General features: G+C 44.9%; 1 protein-coding gene across 1 annotated transcript in view; it reads left to right on the forward strand.

Moving 5' to 3' along the window:
* ECE2 (endothelin converting enzyme 2) overlaps window positions 1-14,414 on the forward strand; it is a 75,437-nt gene extending 61,023 nt beyond the window's left edge. Inside the window, exons 15-19 of the mRNA XM_070754162.1 lie at window positions 1,394-1,504; window positions 3,944-4,011; window positions 6,301-6,491; window positions 9,947-10,042; window positions 14,109-14,414. Coding sequence (XP_070610263.1) covers window positions 1,394-1,504; window positions 3,944-4,011; window positions 6,301-6,491; window positions 9,947-10,042; window positions 14,109-14,285 — 643 coding nt within the window. The 3' untranslated portion in view covers window positions 14,286-14,414. The remainder of the gene's footprint in view (window positions 1-1,393; window positions 1,505-3,943; window positions 4,012-6,300; window positions 6,492-9,946; window positions 10,043-14,108) is intronic.
* The last annotated feature ends 4,855 nt before the right edge of the window (window positions 14,415-19,269 follow it).

The following is a 19,269-nucleotide window of genomic DNA, read 5'->3' on the forward strand; positions in this document are numbered from 1 at the left end:
AAAGGTCTAAAATTTGTATTACGATTCAGAGGACTGAGCGACAAAGCATGAATTAAGTTCTGGCACAGGTTTTAGTTCTTTCTTTCTTTCTTTCTTTCTTTCTTTCTTTACTTCTTTACTTCTTTTTTTCTCTTTCTCTTTCTCTCCTTCCTTCAATTCTTCCTTCCTCCCTTTTCTCTCTCTCCTTCCTTCTTTGCTTCCTCCCTCCCTCCCTCCTTTCTTTCCTTCCTTCCTTCCTTCCTCCCTTTTCTCTCTCTTCTTCCTTCTTTCCTTCCTCCCTCCCTCCATCCTTTCTTTCCTTCCTTCCTTCCTCCCTTTTCTCTCTCTCCTTCCTTCTTTGCTTCCTCCCTCCCTCCCTCCTTTCTTTCCTTCTTTCCTTCCTTCCTCCCTTTTCTCTCTCTTCTTCCTTCTTTGCTTCCTCCCTCCCTCCTTTCTTTCCTTCCTTCCTCCCTTTTCTCTCTCTCCTTCCTTCTTTGCTTCCTCCCTCCTTTCTTTCCTTCCTTCCTCCCTTTTCTCTCTCTTCTTCCTTCTTTGCTTCCTCCCTCCCTCCTTTCTTTCCTTCCTTCCTCCCTTTTCTCTCTCTCCTTCCTTCTTTGCTTCCTCCCTCCCTCCTTTCTTTCCTTTCTTCCTTCCTTCCTTCTTCTTTCTTTCTTTGAATAAAAAATGAATTGGATTATGGTTAGTCTAGATAAAAGAAGGACTGGGGAGACACACTGTAGCACTATTCCACTAATATATTTTTCTTTTTCTTATTATTCCCCCCCCCCCGAATGGTCTAATAGTCTATTTGAAATTGCATTAAAATCGCCAATTATAATCATATTTTCAATATTTAATTCATTTATTTTCTGATGCAATTGGTTATAAAATGTCACTTGATTTTCGTTGGGGGCATAAATCTTCTACGTTTCTATGTTTCTATGCCAACATATCATAGATAATGCTGCAGGTATAGTAATAGGAGTTTACAAGAAACCTGTGAGAAAGCTAGGCAAAGGAATACACCTAGTGGTACCAGCTAGCACTCTCATCCCTTTGATGATATCATCGTTTTTGGGAACATTAACTTTCCCTGAACTTTCTAGGCGTACCCAGAAATCTGTAATTACAAAGCCTGAGCAAAACACATGCTTATGCTAACATAATGTAAACCAAGCACTCAAGTGCGGTTTCAGGAAATATCTGGGCATGCCCATCCACATGACCTTGGCAACTTTAACACTTGTGGACTAAAGAATTCTGGGAGTTGAAGTCCACAAGTTTTATAAGTTGCCATGTTTGGGGATCCCTGCATCAAGGTGCCCTCCAGAAAGGGCACAGCTTTATTCTAGGCATAACTGGGACGGCTGTACCCCCAAATTGTTTGACATTTTGTGGTGTGTTTTCTTTCCAGGTGGAGCATGACCCCTCAGACTGTCAATGCTTATTACCTGCCTACCAAGAATGGCATCGTCTTTCCTGCAGGCATCCTCCAGGCACCGTTCTACGCCCACAACCATCCCAAGTACGTTTCTGTGTGTGTGTGCAGTGGTGATCGTTGGGAAGATGAAACCTGGGGCATGATAGTGTCAGCGTCCCAATTAACATCAAAGAAATAAATCAAGAGTCCAAACCTTGGCCTTCTTCCAAGTTCCAATTTATTAACTGAGCCATGTTGGATACGAACTGTAGTCAACCCGATACTAACTTTTCCTATAGTTCTCCAACCAGGTTAAGGTTCATCCCTTGTTACCACACCCACAAGTTCATCACGTGGACAACTCCGGTTCTCTCAATGTCCACAATCCTCCCCTGTACTTCCAGCTGGTGCTGAACAAAAGATGACCTTGAAATTTGTTGGAATTTGGGACCGCTGCATGAATCCCAGTGACCAGTTAGGTCCCACAGAGTTGGCCTTCTCTGGGTCTCATCGACTAAACAATGTCGTCTGACGGGACCAAGGGGAAGAGCCTTCTCTGTGGCGGCCCCGACCCTCTGGAACCAACTCCCCCTGGAGATTAGAATTGCCCCCACCCTTCTTGCCTTTCGTAAACTCCTCAAAACCCACCTCTGCCGTCAGGCATGGGGGAATTGAGACATCTCCCCCAGGCCTATATAGTTTATGCATGGTATGTTTGTGTGTATGTCTTGCTTTTTAAATAAGGGTTTTTTTTAGAGGTTTTAAATATTAGATTTGTTATACATTGTTTTTATCATTGCTGTAAGCCGCCCCGAGTCTACAGAGAAGGGCGGCATACAAATCTAATTAATAATAATAATAATAATAATAATAATAATAATAATAATAATAATTTTTAAAAAGGCGGGGAGAAGCCTCTGTGGGCCTCTCTAGGAATCTCCTGGGAGGAAACAGGGCTGGAAAAGGCAGGTAGAAGCCTCTGTGGAACCTCTCTAGGAATCTCCTGGGAGGAAACAGGGCCTCCACCCTCCCTGTGGTTTCCCCAATCGCACGCATTATTTGCTTTTACATTGATTCCTATGGGGAAAATTGCTTCTTTTTACAAACTTTTCTGCTTAAGAACCTGGTCAAGGAACAGATTAAGTTCGTAAGTAGAGGCATCACTGTATTTAGGGGAAGGCAGCAGGAGAGTAGTCATTCTCTCCGATCACCTTTAAGAAAGGTGTACCACAGGTAACCTACCTTTACCATATAGATTTGAAAAGTGACAACCAACACCTTGAATTGCCTCGAGAGGGGGGGAGGAATAACAGCTGGTGGATGCTCGCGCAACAAAAATGTTACAGGGGCAAACATTGAGGGACCCATCAATGTGTCTTTTCTGCATTCTGGACCAGTTCCAGCTTCCGAGAGGTGTTCAAGGGCTGCTCCTTGTAGAGTGTGTGGCAGTCATCTATCCAAATATTTGTCGCAAAATATAATATACCACTTTATAAGGCCTTGATGAGGTGACACTTGGAATACTGCATTCAGTTTTGGTCGCCACGATGCAAAAAAGATATTGAGCCTCTAAAAAGAGTGCAGAGAAGAGCAACAAAGAGGATTAGGGGACTGGAGGCTAAAACCTATGAAGAACGGTTGCAGGAACTGGACATGGCTAGTTTAATGAAAAGAAGGACCAGGGGAGACCTGATAGCAGTGTTCCAGTATCTCAGGGGTTGCCACAAAGAAGAGTGAGTCAAGCTACTCTCCAAAGCACCTGAGGGTAGAACAAGAAGCAATGGGTGGAAACAAATCAAGGAGAGAAGCAACTTAGAACTAAGGAGAAATTTCTTGACAGTTAGAACAATTAATCAGTGGAACAGCTTGCCCCCAGAATTTAATTTGATTTAATTTATTAGATTTGTGAGCCGCCCTATTCCTTTTGGACTCTGGGTGGTGTACAACAGGTAAAAAACAATATAAAACATTTAAAACCCCATTAATAGAGCCGGGGTGGCGCAGCAGGTAGAGTGCTGTACTGCGGGTCACTGAAGCTGACTGTAGATCTGTAGGTCAGCGGTTCAAATCTCACCACCACCTCAAGGTTGACTCAGCCTTCCATCCTTCCGAGGTGGGTAAAATGAGGACCCAGATTGTGGGGGCAATAGGCTGGCTCTGTTAAAAAGTGCTATTGCTAACATATTGTAAGCTGCCCTGAGTCTAATGAGAAGGGCGGCATAAAAATTGAATGAATGAATGAATGAATGAATGAATGAATGAATGAACAAACAGACAAACAAACAAATAAATGCATTCATACTTTAGCTGTGAATGCTCCAACACTGGAAGTTTTTAGGAAGATGTTGGATAACCATTTGTCTGAAGTAGTGTAGGCTTTCTTGCCTAAGCAAGGGGTTGGACTAGAAGACCTCCAAGTCCCTTCCAACACTGTGGTTGTTGTTGTTGCTAGTATTAGAATGGATCTCAATGTGCCTTTTATAAAAGACTCTCTGGGACAGTCAAAGCTGTTTCATGTGTTTTTATTTCCTTTTGTCCCTCAAGGGCCCTCAACTTCGGAGGCATCGGCGTCGTGATGGGGCATGAGCTCACCCATGCTTTCGATGATCAAGGTACCAGAGGGTTATTTATTTATTTATTTATTGATTGATTGATTGATTGATTGGATTTGTATGCCGCCCCTCTCCGTGGACTCGGAGTGGCTAACAACAGTGATAAAAACAGAATATAGCAATCCAATAATAAAACAACTAAAAAACCCTTATTATAAAAACCAGACATACATACAGACATACCATGCATAAACTATAGATTTGTATGCCGCCCCTCTCCGTAGACTTGGGGTGGCTCACAACATAAAATAAAACAATTCACAACAAATCTAATAAATTAATTTTTTTTTAAAAACCCATTATTAAACCAGACATACACACAGACATACCATACATAAATTGTATCGGCCCGCGGGAGGAGGGAATGCCTCAATTCCCCCATGCCTGACATCACAGGTGAGTTTTAAGGAGTTTACGGAACGCAAGGAGGGTGGGGGCAGTTCTAATCTCCGGGGGGAGCTGGTTCCAGAGAGTCGGGGCCACCACAAAGAAGGCTCTTTCCCTGGGACCCGCCAGACAACATTGTTTAGTAGACGGGACCCGGAGAAGGCCAACTCTGTGGGACCTAATTGGTCGCTGGGATTCGTGCGGCAGAAGGCGGTCCCGGAGATATTATTCCACTTGGCCATGGGTTTTTGGGGCTCGCCTTCATCATGCATGGTCTTCTCTCCTCTTAAGTGTGTGGCGACCTACCTCACTACATGCCACTATTACTGCCATTACTATCCCACTACCTGCCACTCCTACTGCCACCATTATTACTAAAGACAGTGGCAGAGCCTAGGGGAAGAGCCTTCTCTGTGGCATCCCCGGCCCTCTGGAACAAACTCCTTCTGGAGATATGTACCACCCCACCCTCCTGGTTGTACGTAAAGCTCTGAAGGCCTACCTCTGCCGGTGGGCATGGGGGCCGTGAGTGTTGAGATTGTCTCCAGTTGATATTATGAATGATTGAAATAATAATAATAATAATAATAATAATAATAATAATAATAACAACAACAACAACAACAACAACAACAACAAAACAACCAAACAACAACAACAACAACAACAACAACAATTATTATTATTATTATTATTATTATTATTATTATTATTATTATTATTTAGATTTGTATGCTGCCCCTCTCCGAGGGCTTGGAGCAGCTCACAACAAACAATATATCTACAAATCCAATTTTAAAAACTACTTTATAAACCCCATATAAAACCATCATACAATTCAGACAAACCATTCATAAATCATAACGGCTAGGGGAATGTCAATTTCCCCATGCCTGGTGACATAGATTCGAAAGGCAAGGAGGGTGGGGGCAGTCCTAATCTCCGGGGGGGGTGTTGATTCCAGAGGGCCGGAGCCACCACAGAGAAGGGTCCTCCCCTGGGTTCCGCCAGACAACATTGTTTTGTCGATGGGACCCAGTGAAGGCCAACAAATGGATGAATGTGGATGACTGTACACAGGGTTTTTAGAATCTTTATTAATTTTGAATATTTCCTTTAAAAAAAAAAAGATTTCTTCACATATATTGTCTGCATTTACAGTGTTGTACACCGCCCTGAGTCGCTCGAGAAGGGTGGCACCGAAGTCGAATGAATGAATGAATGAATGAATGAATGAGTGAGTGAGTGAGTGAGTGTGTGTGTGAGTGAGTGAGTGAGTAAGTAAGTAAGTAAGTAAGTAAGTAAGTTGAGGGCTACCTGTAACTAATTTAATTTAATTTATTCGACATCTGGTAGGACTCAGGGTAGCTTGCAATAAAAAAATAATACAATAGTACCATAATAAAAAGAAGTCGAACATCAACAGTAGATTAAAACCCCATTATAACCCTAACAAACCCATTATAAAACCCCCAAAAATCAATCTAACAAAACATACACACCAGCCAAACATGATCCGGGCATGTCTGATGTTAGAGTTCATGGCCCTCGGGCCTGTTGACGAAGCCAGGTCTTAACAGCTTTTCAGGCGGAAGTTGATTCCACAGAGCCGGGGCAGCAACAGAAAAGGCCCTCCCCTGCAGTCCCGTCAACCTACGTTGTTTAGTTCAGTGTTTCCCAACCTTGGCAACTTGAAGATATCTGGACTTCAACTCCCAGAATTCACTGGCTGGGGACTTCTGGGAGTTGAAGTTCAGATATCTTCAAGCTGCCAAGGTTGGGAAACACTGCCGTAAATAGTCAGGCCCTAAGCCTTTACAGGTGATAACCAACACCTATTGAATTGCGACCGGAGACTAGATGGATATTCTGGTCCAGCGAAAGCAATTTTATTTCTTCCAGGCCGAGAGTACGACCGAGAAGGTAACCTGCGTCCTTGGTGGCAAAACTCATCCCTCGACGCCTTCAAGAACCGGACGGAGTGCATGGAGGACCAATACAGCAAATACCTCGTCAACGGAGAGCGTGTCAATGGCAAACAGACATTGGGGGAGAACATTGCAGACAACGGGGGGCTCAAAGCTGCTTACAACGTAAGCCCTGGACGGGGGGGCGGGGAATTGTCCACCTCATTAGAACAGTGTTTCCCAACCTTGGCAACTTGAAGATATTTGGACTTATTTATTTAATTTATTCATTTTGTCCAATACATAATACACATTGAAGAGAAAGATATGTAATAATATAAGTAAAGAAAAGAATAGAAGAAAAGATATAAAAGTATAGGTGAATATATTTGAAAGGAAGAAAAGTTAAATGAGATAAGGAGAGACAATAGGACAGGGGACGGAAGGCACACTGGTGCACTTATGCACGCCCCTTACTGACCTCTAAGGAACCTGGAGAGGTCAATCGTGGAGGGTCTAAGGGAAAAATGTTGGGGGTTAGGGGTTGACACTACTGAGTCAGATAATGAGTTCCACGCTTCAACAACTCGGTTGCTGAAGTCATATTTTTTACAGTCAAGTTTGGAGCGGTAAATATTAAGTTTGAATCTGTTGCGTGCTCTTGTGTTGTTGCGATTGAAGCTGAAATAGTCATCGACAGGTAGAACGTTGCAGCATATGATCTTGTGGGCAATACTTAGATCGTGTTTTAGGCGACGTAGTTCTAAGCTTTCTAGACCTAGGATTGTTAGTCTATTTCCGTAGGATATTCTGTTTCGAGTGGAGGAGTGAAGGGCTCTTCTGGTGAAGTATCTTTGGACATTTTCAAGGGTGTTGATGTCCGAGATGTGGTATGGGTTTCAGACAGATGAACTTCAACATTCGCTGGCTGGGGACTTCTGGGAGTTGAAGTCCAGATACCTTCAAGTTGTCAAGGTTGGGAAACACTGCATTGGAACATATACTGTATCACAGGGAGCAATCTGGAGAACCTCAAAAACCTCTTCATCGGATCTCCCAGTTCCTGGAGGGAAAGGGTGGGCTGCTAAGGGATTTGCAGGGATTTATGAGAACCTGTAGCTAAAATTTTGGAGACCCCCCCAAATCTCATTCCTGGCTGGCCCCACCCACCCCACCCCTTCCCTCTCTGGTGTCTCCATGAAGCTCGTTTTGGATGCAGGTAAGTGCACGGCGCAAGTGGAGGTTCGAGAAGGGTGAAAAACGGGCCTACCGGAAGTTTGCACAGGCCAGAAATGGGCCCGTTTTCATCCTCCGGAGCCTGGGAAGGCCATTTTCACCTTCTGGAAGTTTATGGAAAGCCTCCAGAGCTCAGGGAGCAGTACTGTGTTCCTACCAGTGCGGTAGCAGACTGGGCACTGGTAGTGGCTGCCAGATTGCGCAATTTGCGTGCAACTGTTACGTTGGCAGTCCTAGGGGTGCCGACATCTTTTCCTGACCAATTTTTCATTGTTTTTTGCTTCATGCGTGTTCTGCCCGCGTGTCTCAACTGCCCGTAATTACAGGGTAATTAGTCCAGGAAGACACACACCACACGATAAAAGGAAAACCCCAAAAGTTTTTATAAACAGAAAAACAGATTGCATTTAACCTGTGCCCTGTGTGTACCAGAAAATCCCTTTGACATTAAAAAGGAGTGAGTGAATGAATGAATGAATGAATGAATGAATGAAGGAAGGAAGGAAGGAAGGAAGGAAGGAACGAACCAGCCAGCCAGCCAGCCAGCCAGCCAGCCAGCCAGCCAGCCAGCCAGCCAGCCAGCCAGCCAGCCAGCCAGCCAGCCAGCCAGCCAGCCAGCCAGCCAGCCAGCCAGCCTTTTAAATGTCAAAGGGATTGTCTGGTACACACAAGGCACAGGTTAAATGCAATCCAATTGCTCACCCAATAACTGGGAAATTGAGTCCAATTCTAAAGTCCAGAGAGTCCACACACACAATCCTGAACAGCAAACCCACGATCTTGATGAAACAATAAATCAGATAAACTGCCATGAGGCTAAAACACCAGGCTGCACTTTTATCTGTAGCACTAATTACAGAAGCCCCACCCAACCACAGGTGGCCTCATTTTCTCTTGTAATAATCCTTCAGTTGTTGTCTCCTATGCATCACTCTACGCATGCGTGGATGTGTCATTAATTCTTGTTCAGAATCCAGGGATGATACAGATGACTGATCTCCTCCTGGGCTGTCTGCCAAACTCCCCTCTTCCCTGTCACTCACGCTTCCTTGGTCAGAGGAGGCTTCGTCAGCAGATTCTACTGGGAGCAAAACAGGCCTGCGGCATGTGGATGTTTCCCCCACATCCACCTGCACATTCTTTGGGGCAGGAGCTGGGCCAGAGCTAACCACAACAATGCGTATGCGTGGAAACAAAATCTTGCGAGGGGATGCGCGCGAGGGATTTCGGTGATTTTTTTTGCATGCACGGAAGCAAAAATGTCACCAAAATCTGTCACGCATGTCCCCTCACAAGATTTCAGCACAAACAAACTGGGGACATGCGTACACGCAAGACAACTGAAGCCGAACACGCAGCGCACCAGTAGTAGTGGTAATGGCAATCCGCCTCTGTCGGGGAGGACCAAAATGCCTACCGTGGTACAGGGGACCGACTAGGCCACAGCCCATCATGTCCACGGCCACCCAGTAACCAGGCAGAAATTTTTGAAGCCCACTCTTGGCAGGATTAGAACCTAAGAAGAGCCCTGCTGAATGGGGCCAAAGCCCATCGAGTCCAGCATTCTGTGTCACACAATGGCCCACCAATTGTCCATGGGGATCTTGAGCAGAAAGAGAAGGCAAGACCCTCCCTTGACACCCAACAAATGGTACTCAAGGGACTCCTGCCTGCCTTAACCAACGTAGAGGTGGCACTTGAGCACACTTTTCAATAATCACTGATACACTTGGCATCCGTGAATCTGTTTAATCCTGCCTAAAAGCTATCCAGGCTGACAGCTGTCACGACCTCTTCTGGAAGGGAATTCCATAAACCAAGGATCCTCTGGGTGAAGAAATATTTCCCTTGATTTGTCCTCACTTTCTTACCTATGAGGTTTAGGGAGGGCCCCCGCATCCTAGTATTTTGTGATAGAGAAATGCGGTGTCCTTTCACGTAAAAATAACAATATTTATTTTTATGTGAAGACCTCCCTTTGAAGGAACTGGGGAATCCCTCCCACGAAGAGATTCCGGGGGCGGAGCCTTGGTGTCACCGGCAGGTGGCTAAGGACGCCAAGGTGATCACTTCCTGGATTCCATGGAATTCAGGAAGTGATCACCTTGGCGACCTTAGCAACCTGCTGGTATACGTGATGTCAAAGCTCTGCCCCCGGAATCTCTTGGTAGGATTCCCCGTTCGAGTTCAGGTTCGGGTTTGGCCGAATTTTGTGTAAAGTTCATCCGAATTTGCTGAACCCGAACACCGTTGGGTTCGCCCATCACTAATTATATCCTTTTTGAGGTGCGGTGACCAGAACTGTGCACAGTACTCCAAGTGTGGCCTCACTGCAATCCACCAAATGGGGATTCACAGACTTCCTGAACCTCGGAGTACAAATGTTCCTGTTGTTGGTTTTGCAGGCTTACAAAGCTTGGCTGAAGAAGAATGGAGAAGAGAAACATCTCCCTTCCGTGGGTCTTACAAGTCACCAGCTCTTCTTCTTAGGATTCGCACAGGTAAACGTCTCAGGATGTTCTCGCTCCCCCTACTTGCTCTACACTTTTTTCCAGACCAGCGTTTGAAACCTGGTGCTTCTCTGTTAATCCTCAGCCGGGCCCAAAGACCACAGGTGGGACCATAGATGGTGATGAAGTTATCCACCATTAAATTACTAATCACCGTTTTGCAGGAACACAAGGGTGTCATCAGATGAGGAGACCCCAATTCATTGATAGCCTCACATTGCAATGAAGAAAGACATACATTCAACCCTACCAGGGTTTTCTGGAAAGTAAGGTTACAAGACACGTAGCTCTCATGGGGAATGTTTGTGGGAGAAGCTGGTATTACTATCGTGTTACGGGAAGCCATCAGAAGTGAGTGAGTGGTGCCAGTGGTCAGTAGATCATTGACTGGTGTTGTGGTGAAGGTAACTTACTTACTTACTTGGTTGGTTGGTTGGTTGGTTGGTTGGTTGGTTGGTTGGTTGGTTGGTTGGTTGGTTGGTTGGTTGGTTGGTTGGTTGGTTGGTTCGTTCGTTCGTTCGTTCGTTCATTCATTCATTCATTCATTCATTCATTCAACTTCTATGCCCTCCAATCCCGAAGGACTCAGGGTAGCTTACCACAATAATAAAAATGCAATATAAATAGATACAACGCAATAAAAAAGAAGTCAAACAATATCTAAAACTAAAGCATTTATCTGAAACTAAAACCCCATAAAAAGATGTTTAAAAAAGGCAGTCACAGTCAGAGAACGAGCAGTGCCAGTGGTCAGTAGATCATCCACTGGTGTTGTGGTGAAGGTTAGAGATGAGCGTCCTCATTCCGTTTCCCTCCAAGTGTGAAGTGTGTGCGCTGTAATACGCTACCTGAATGCTAAGGGCATGAACGCTGCTGTGAGGGTGCCCAAGATTTATGCGCGATGGTTGCCCAAGACTTTTCTCGCCGATTGCTGAGTTTTGAATTTTTGGGTGAAGGAGAATGGGTATGGCACCATTGCATTGAGTGACGTTTGCTCTTTGGAGCATCGTGGTAAGCCCAAGTTTCATCTCCTGTCACTATACAATTGAGAAAAGCCTTGACTTCAATCTCGAAATGATGAAGAAATTCTTGGGTGATGTTGTGTTCTTCAGTAAGTATCTTGGGCCCCCATCGCAGCAGCATTCATGCCCTTAGCATTCAGGTAGCATATTACAGCGCACACACTTCGCACTTGGAGGGAAATGGAATGAGGACGGTCATCTCTAACCTTCACCACAACACCAGTCGATGATCTACTGACCACTGGCATGGCTCGTTCTCTTCCGCTGGCTTCCCACTACATGATAGTAATACCAACTCCCCCCACAAACATTCCCAGTGAGAACGGCATGCCTTGTAACCTTACTTTCTGGATAACCCTTGTACTAAGATTGTTGGCTGGGCAGGTACAAGGATAGCCAGGGAAATGATTAAAGCCTGGGAAATGGAACCCTTATCAGTCAACATGAGAGCTGATTTACCACCAGCTTATCAGGTACTTAGGGGTCCACAGCACCCATTCCATGGTGCCACAGTGGTTAGAATCCCGTACTGCAGGCAATACCTTGCGTGTCCTTAGATATGGCTCCGCGTGCCACCTATGGCACCCATGCCATAAGTTCCCCAACACTGTTATATACCATTTCAGACAAATGATTATCCAACATCTTTTTAAAAACTCCCCGTATTGGAGCATTTACAACTTCTGGAGGCAAGCTGTTCCACGGGTTAATTGTTCTAACTGTTAGGAAATTCCTCCTTACTTTACTAAATCTCTTTGAAGATACAACCCCAAATGCTGGGCTCCTAGCAAACGATTGGCAGTTTGTTGGGTGGCTATGAGCAAAGGCAGGACCAGAGCTTATACGTGGTACCTATACTTACGAACTTAATTCGTTCCGTGACCAGTTTCTTAAGAAGAAAAGTTTGCAAGAAGAAGCATTTTTTCCCCATAGGAATCAATGTAAAAGCAAATAATGTCTGCGATTGGAAAAACCACAGGGAGGATGGAGGCCCTGTTTCCTCCCAGGAGATTCCTAGAGAGGCCCCACAGAAACTTCTTCCTGCCTTTTCTGGCCCTGTTTCGTCCCAGGAGATTCCTAGAGAGGCCCCACAGAGGCTTCTCCCCTCCTTTTCCGGCCCTGTTTCCTCCCAGGAGATTCCTAGAGAGTCCCCACAGAGGCTTCTCCCTGCCTTTTCCAGCCCTGTTTCCTCCCAGGAGATTCCTAAAGAGGCCCCATGGTGGCTTCTCCCTGCCTTTTCCAGTTACAGTTTCGGAGGCTCAGGTTTGTAAGTGGAAAATGGTTCTTGAGAAGAGGCAAAAAAATCTTGAACACCTGGTTCTTATCTAGAAAAGTTCGTAAGTAGAGGCGTTTGTAGTTAGAGGTACCACTGTATACCCTTGGCCCAATATTTGCCAAGGCAGGACAGAGGAGGCAGACACGGTGTAAATTACAGCCTGACACCAGAAAGTTGGTGATGGGACATGACCTTATTATTATTTATCCCTTCTTACTAGGTCAGCATGACAGCTATATTAAATCTGAGATGTAGTCAGAGAATAGAAACAATTGGGATTATTGGGCAGATGGGTTCCTGTCTGATTCCTACCTCTGTCACCCCGCAAGGTCACTTCAGTTGTTTTGATTGTTTCCTTACAAGGGCACCTTGTGTAATTCACACACACGGGGTGCACCTCATAGGTTTGGTAGTGAATTTAGCTGATGTGTGTTTGTGCGGGAGGGGGGTATCTTTTCTTTTTTTAAAAAAACAAAATTAAATATAAACATTAAAATAGACATCTAAGACATTAAATTGCAGACCTTAAACAAAATCATACAAACAAAGCCTCCACAAACAAAAGCAATACATTAAACCTTTTGCGCTAAATTGTATTGGTGTCGTGTTTCCATGTACAGTGGTAGGTCTACTTATGAACTTAATTCGTTCCGTGACCAGGTTCTTAAGTAGAAAAGTTTGTAAAAAGAATCAATTTTTTCCCCATAGGAATCATAGCAAAAGCAAATAATGTGTGCGATTGGGGAAACCACAGGGAGGGTGGGTGCCCTGTTTCCTCCCAGGAGATTCATAGAGAGGCCCCACGGAGGCTTCTCCCAGCCTTTTCCAGCCCTATTTCCTGCCATGAGATTCCTAGAGAGGCCCCATGGAGGCTTCTCCGTCCCTTTTCCGGCCCTCTTTCCTCCCAGAAGATTCCTAGAGAGGCCCCATGGTGGCTTCTCCCAGCCTTTTCCAGCCCTATTTCCTGCCATGAGATTCCTAGAGAGGCCCCACGGAGGCTTCTCCCTGTCTTTTCCGGCCCTGTTTCCTCCCAGGAGATTCCTAGAGAGGCCCCATGGTGGCTTCTCCCCGCCTTTTCCAGCCCAATTTCCTGCCAGGAGATTCCTAGAGAGGCCCCATGGAGGCTTATCCGTCCCTTTTCCGGCCCTGTTTCCTCCCAGTAGACTCCTAGAGAGGCCCCATGGAGGCTCCTCCCTGCCTTTTCCGGTTACAGTTTTGGAGGCTCGGGTTTGTAAGTGGAAAATGGTTCTTGAGAAGAGGCAAAAAAATCTTGAACACCCGGTTCTTATCTAGAAAAGTTCTTAAGCAGAGGCGTTGTTGGGTAGATGTACCACTGTATTTACATATAAGTTTAATTGTATTCCCTCTAGATAGTCTCCTTCTTCTTCTTCTTCTTCTTCTTCTTCTTCTTCTTCTTATTATTATTATTATTATTATTATTATTATTATTATTTTAAAAAAATATTTTTTGTTGAAATATATACATTAAAAAAACAATATAGAGAAAAAAAACATAAACACAACATACAAATTAACTGGGTGACTTTTGGGCCATTGACTTGAAAATTGGGCGTTGTAGTTCCGCTTTAGCCATGAAAATCAACTGGCTGGAGAATTCTGGGAGTTGAAGTCTACAAGTCTTAAAGTTGCCAAGTTTGAAGACCTCTGCTGTAGTGCTACACTTCAAGGCATGCAATTGATCTCATTTGACCACCTCTGCCTAATGAGCGCTCTGCTAACCCTCTTCCCTCCCATGCAGGTTTGGTGTTCGGTGAGGACCCCGGAGAGCTCGCACGAGGGCCTGATGACGGATCCCCACAGTCCCGACAAGTTCCGGGTCATCGGTACTCTCAGCAACTCCCGGGACTTTTTAGAGCACTTTGAATGTCCGATCGGCTCTTTCATGAACCCTGGGAAATATTGTGAGGTATGGTAGGGAAGGAAGGAAGGAAGGATGGATGGAAGGAAGGAAGGATGGAAGGATGGAAGGAAGGAAGGAAAGAAGGAAGGAAGGAAAGATGGAAAGAAGGAAGGAAGGATGGAAGGAAGGAAGGATGGATGGAAGGAAGGAAGGAAGAAAGGAAGGATGGAAGGAAGGAAGGAAAGAAGGAAGGAAGGATGGAAGGAAGGAAGGAAGGAAAGAAGGAAGGAAGGAAGGAAGGAAGGAAGGATGGAAGGAAGGAAGGATGGAAGGAAGGAAGGAAGGAAAGAAGGAAGGATGGAAGGAAGGAAGGAAGGAAGGAAAGATGGAAGGAAGGAAGGATGGAAGGAAGGAAGGAAGGAAGGATGGAAGGAAGGAAGGATGGATGGAAGGAAGGAAGGAAGAAAGGAAGGATGGAAGGAAGGAAGGAAAGAAGGAAGGAAGGATGGAAGGAAGGATGGAAGGAAGGATGGAAGGAAGGAAGGAAAGAAGGAAGGAAGGAAGGAAGGAAGGATGGAAGGAAGGAAGGATGGAAGGAAGGAAGGAAGGAAAGAAGGAAGGATGGAAGGAAGAAAGGAAGGAAGGAAGAAAGGAAGGATGGAAGGAAGGAAGGAAAGAAGGAAGGAAGGATGGAAGGAAGGAAGGAAGGAAGGAAGGTAAGATGGATGGAAGGAAGGAAGGAAGGAAGGATGGAAAGATGGAAGGAAGGAAGGAAATTCCATCTCTGGCAGTTCCTGTACATACATCCGTCCAGCTGTCCCCCTGCACCGTCCTGCTGACTTTGAAGCACTTGGCAACCCTGCCTGGACCTCTCCAGTTGGTACCAATTCTTCTCTTTGAGCACCAGGACAAGGAGAACCTCTTTTCCTTCCTTCCAAGGCTACTTTTCTCAGTTGAGGAAGGAGCAAAGGCGCCCCCATCCTTCTCTCAACTAAGTCCTTCCTCCGGAGGATCCACCGAGAATCTCTCCCAACTCAACCTCTTCTGGCTTGTCTTCTCATCTCCAGCGAACTCAGGGGGCCTTGCCAATCCTTGGCAGTGCCCTGGTGCCATCTTTCTTCTGCTTCTCTACATCAGCTTTGCAGCTTTGTTGTTGTTGGGGGTTTGCAGGGGGAAGGGAGATGGGTCTAGGAACCAAACCAAGAAGGAGGCCTTTGCTCAATGAACCTTCAGGTTGGAAGGTGCCTCTCTCTGGATTTAGTGGCGATGAGGATTCCAACTACAGCTACCTACCGTGTTTCCCCGAAAATAAGACCCTGTTTTTTGTTTTTTTTTTTGAACCGTGAAATAAGCGCTTGGCCTTATTGACATGCACTCAAAAGCCCAATGGGGCTTATGATCAGGGGATGTCTTGTTTTGGTGAAATCTATCTATTTATCCATCTAATCTACCTACCTACCTACCTACCTACCTATCTATCTATCTATCTATCTATCTATCATCCATCCATCCACCCATCCATCTACTGTGTTTCCCCCAAATAAGACTGTCTTCTATTTCCTTGAACCCAGAAATAAGCACTTGGATATCTATCTGTCTGTTGGTTTTTTTTGCTGAATTTGAAAATTAAGGGAGACTAGGATAGATCTATTTTGGCCTTATTTTGGCCTCATCAGCTAGCCATACCCTCACTGGGACTTGAACCTGCAACCTTTGCCTTGTAAGGCAGAGAATTATCCTCTAGGCTACAGTATCCAATCCCTTCAGCTCTGCACCAGGGAAGGGTTACATATTTTTGTGTCGAATCACCCTGGTGTATTGAAGGAACATCACAGCTCCTTATTTGCCTCTCGGCCCAACCCAGGGCCATTTCCAAGTCAGTTAATTTTATTGATAGCCGACAATTCTATCTGTATGTGTCACATGTTTTTTTTTTGCTGAATTTGAAAATTATATTTTATATATATATATATATATATATATATATATATATATATATGGGTATGGCTAGCTGATGAGGCCAAAATAAGGCCGAAATAGATCTATCCTAGTCTCCCTTAATTTTCAAATTCAGCTTAAACATGTGACATATATATATATATATATATATATATATATTATATATTCCATACATACATACATACATCCACCATGTTTCCCCAAAAACAAGACCCTGTCTTATATTTTTTTGAATTTTGAAACAAGCAGTTGGCTATCTATTGATCAATCGATTGATCAATCAATCAATCATCCATCCATCCATTCACCACGTTTTCCCCAAAACAAGACCCTGTCTTATATATTTTTTGAACCCTGAAATAAGCACCACCTTTTTGCCATGCACTCAAAAGCTCAATTGGGCTTATTATCAGGGGATGTCTTATTTTGGGGGAAACAGGATATGTTTATGGAAATTACAGATTCTGCAGGGACCCCCTTGAAATGTGACCCTCCAACATGGATTCCCAGAGAACCCTACTGTAGAATCAGAGCAGAATCCACCAAGTTGTCTACAGTGGTGGGGGGAGGGAGAATTTAGTCAGGCATCAATTGTGCAAGTTCTCCCACTTAAAAAGATGAGAGTGGCCTGTAATTGACATCATAGGTAGACCTCAACTATGAGAGACAACATGAGAAAACACATCCAGAAAATCACATTGTCTGATTTGGAACGGATTTATTTGCTAATTACACTGAAATCTTGTGCAGGCATCCATGCCATAGACCCGCGCAGCTCCAGTTTTACCACCGATGCGACATCCTCACGCGCTACTGGGTAGGTCGTATTTTCGGGGAAACACGGTACCGAAGCTCATTCCACTGAGAACAGGAAGAAAAGGTATAATTGCTTGCAACAGGGGTTTCAATTATCGGTGATTGGGGTGCAATTACAGATGCCCTGCTCCTGAACTTGAAGGTAATTGACAGGATAAAGAGCTGCCTTTCATCTTGGTCTTTTTCATCCAGCTATGTCAATTAGTCCGTCAGGATCTTCTGCGTGGCTCATGGATCAGAGCAGGGTTTGTCCAATGGGGGTTCTGCGAAAGCTCAAATGGGCCCCTCGGAATCAAAAGAGGGATGTGTGTGTGAGAAAAGACCTGGAGAAAAAGAAACTCCTTGTGGGCAATTAAGCCTTTTCTTTTTGTAGGAGAATGTGAAGATGGGTTCCCACCTACCCCCCTTAGTCACTAAACCAAAGTGCGGTGTTTCTCGGCCTCAGCATCTTTGAGCTGTGTGAACTTCAACTCCCAGAATTCCCCTGCCCGGGGGATGGGGGGGGAGGGCAAGTACCTTTGGGACAATTTGCCTGCCAGGGAATTCTGGGAGTCGAAGTCTTTCCCAGCTCGAAGAGGCCGAGTTTGAGAAACACTGGTTAGAGGAAGGAAAGAATAGGGCTTGTCAGCTGACGTGGGCGATGCGCAGGGGTGGGTTCTAAATTACCTCGCTGTCATTTCGCTTCCTCCCACGCAAAGCGGTCCGCACAGGCAGGAACCCACCTCTTGCCTTGTGTGAATTTTCCATTTTATTTTATTTTATATAATATTATACTTTTTTATTTTATTTTATTTTATTATTTTTTATTTTATTTTATTATACAGTGATATCTCATCTTACAAACGCCTCGTCATACAAACTTTTCGAGATACAAACCCGGGGTTTAAGATTTTTTTGTCTCTTCTTACAAACTATTTTCACTTTACAAACCCACTGCCGCCACTGGGATGCCCTGCCTCCGGACTTCCGTTGCCAGCGAAGCGCCTATTTTTGCAATGCTGGGATTCCCCTGAGGCTCCCCTCCATGGGAAATCCCACCTCCGGACTTCCGTGTTTTTGTGATGCTGCAGGGGAATCCCAGCAGAGGAATCCCAGTAGTGCAAAAACGGGCGCTTCGCTGGCAACGGAAGTCCAGAGGTGGGGTTTCCCAGCGAGGGGAGCCTCAATGAAATCGCAGCATCGCAAAAACACAGAGGTCCGGAGGTGGGGTTTTGAGAGCTTCGGTGTTTTTGCAATGCTGCGATTTCACTGATGCTCTCTTCGCTGGGAAACCCCACCTCCGGACTTCCGTTGCCAGCAAAGTGCTCATTTTTGCGATGCTGGGATTCCCCTGCTGAGATTCCCCTGCAGCATCACAAAAACACGGAAGTCCGGAGGTGGGGTTTCCCATGGAGGGGAGCCTCAGGGGAATCCCAGCAGCACAAAAACAGGCGCTTCAGCTGGCAAAAGGGGTGAATTTTGGGCTTACACGCATTAATCGCTTTTCCATTGATTCCTATGGGAAACATTGTTTCATCTTACAAACTTTTCACCTTAAGAACCTCATCCCGGGACCAATTAAGTTTGTAAGACAAGGTATCACTGTATTTTATATTATTTTTATTTAACTATTTTCTTTTCACTTTTCTTTTTTCTTTTAATTTTTTAATTTTTATTTAATTTTTAATTTTTATTTTGTTTCATTATCTTTATATTATTTTTACTCTATTTTACTGTTTCGTTTTCTTTTCTTTTCTGAATAAGATTCCACAGCTTGGGGGGGGGGGAAAGTTTGAAAAACTCCTGGGTCAAAGCCTGGTTTAAGATTGGGATCGTACCACAAGTGTATTGATCCCCAGTATGTACTTGGGTGTAATCAAAGAAAAGACTGACACTATTTTTTCCTGCCAATCAAGCATCCAAAGAAGAAAACAAGGGTTGGGCATAGAACTATTCTCCGTCTTGCTTCTGTTGAATCTGGAGCAAAGTCGTTTGTGTTGAATCAAAAAAGGGAGAGAGAGAAAGAGAGATTGTACACTTGCCGAAGCACAACCCCACTCAAATCACTGTGGAAAGACAAACTGCCTTTTTCCCCCTGCCTGGTAGTGTCACATCTCCACAAGCTTCGTATCCCTTTCTCACAAAACGCAGGGGGCCTCCGGTTGGTTGTGAAGAATACCGCGCAGGTCCACCCTATTCAAAGCACACACAGAGAAAACAACCACAACAACCACAACCCGTATCCCAAGGAAGTTTTTGGAGTCGGGCAGGAGACGGGAGAAGCGAGAGACGAATTCGAACTCGC

This window comes from Erythrolamprus reginae, chromosome 5 (assembly GCF_031021105.1).
Source record: "Erythrolamprus reginae isolate rEryReg1 chromosome 5, rEryReg1.hap1, whole genome shotgun sequence".
NCBI lineage: Eukaryota > Metazoa > Chordata > Lepidosauria > Squamata > Dipsadidae > Erythrolamprus > Erythrolamprus reginae.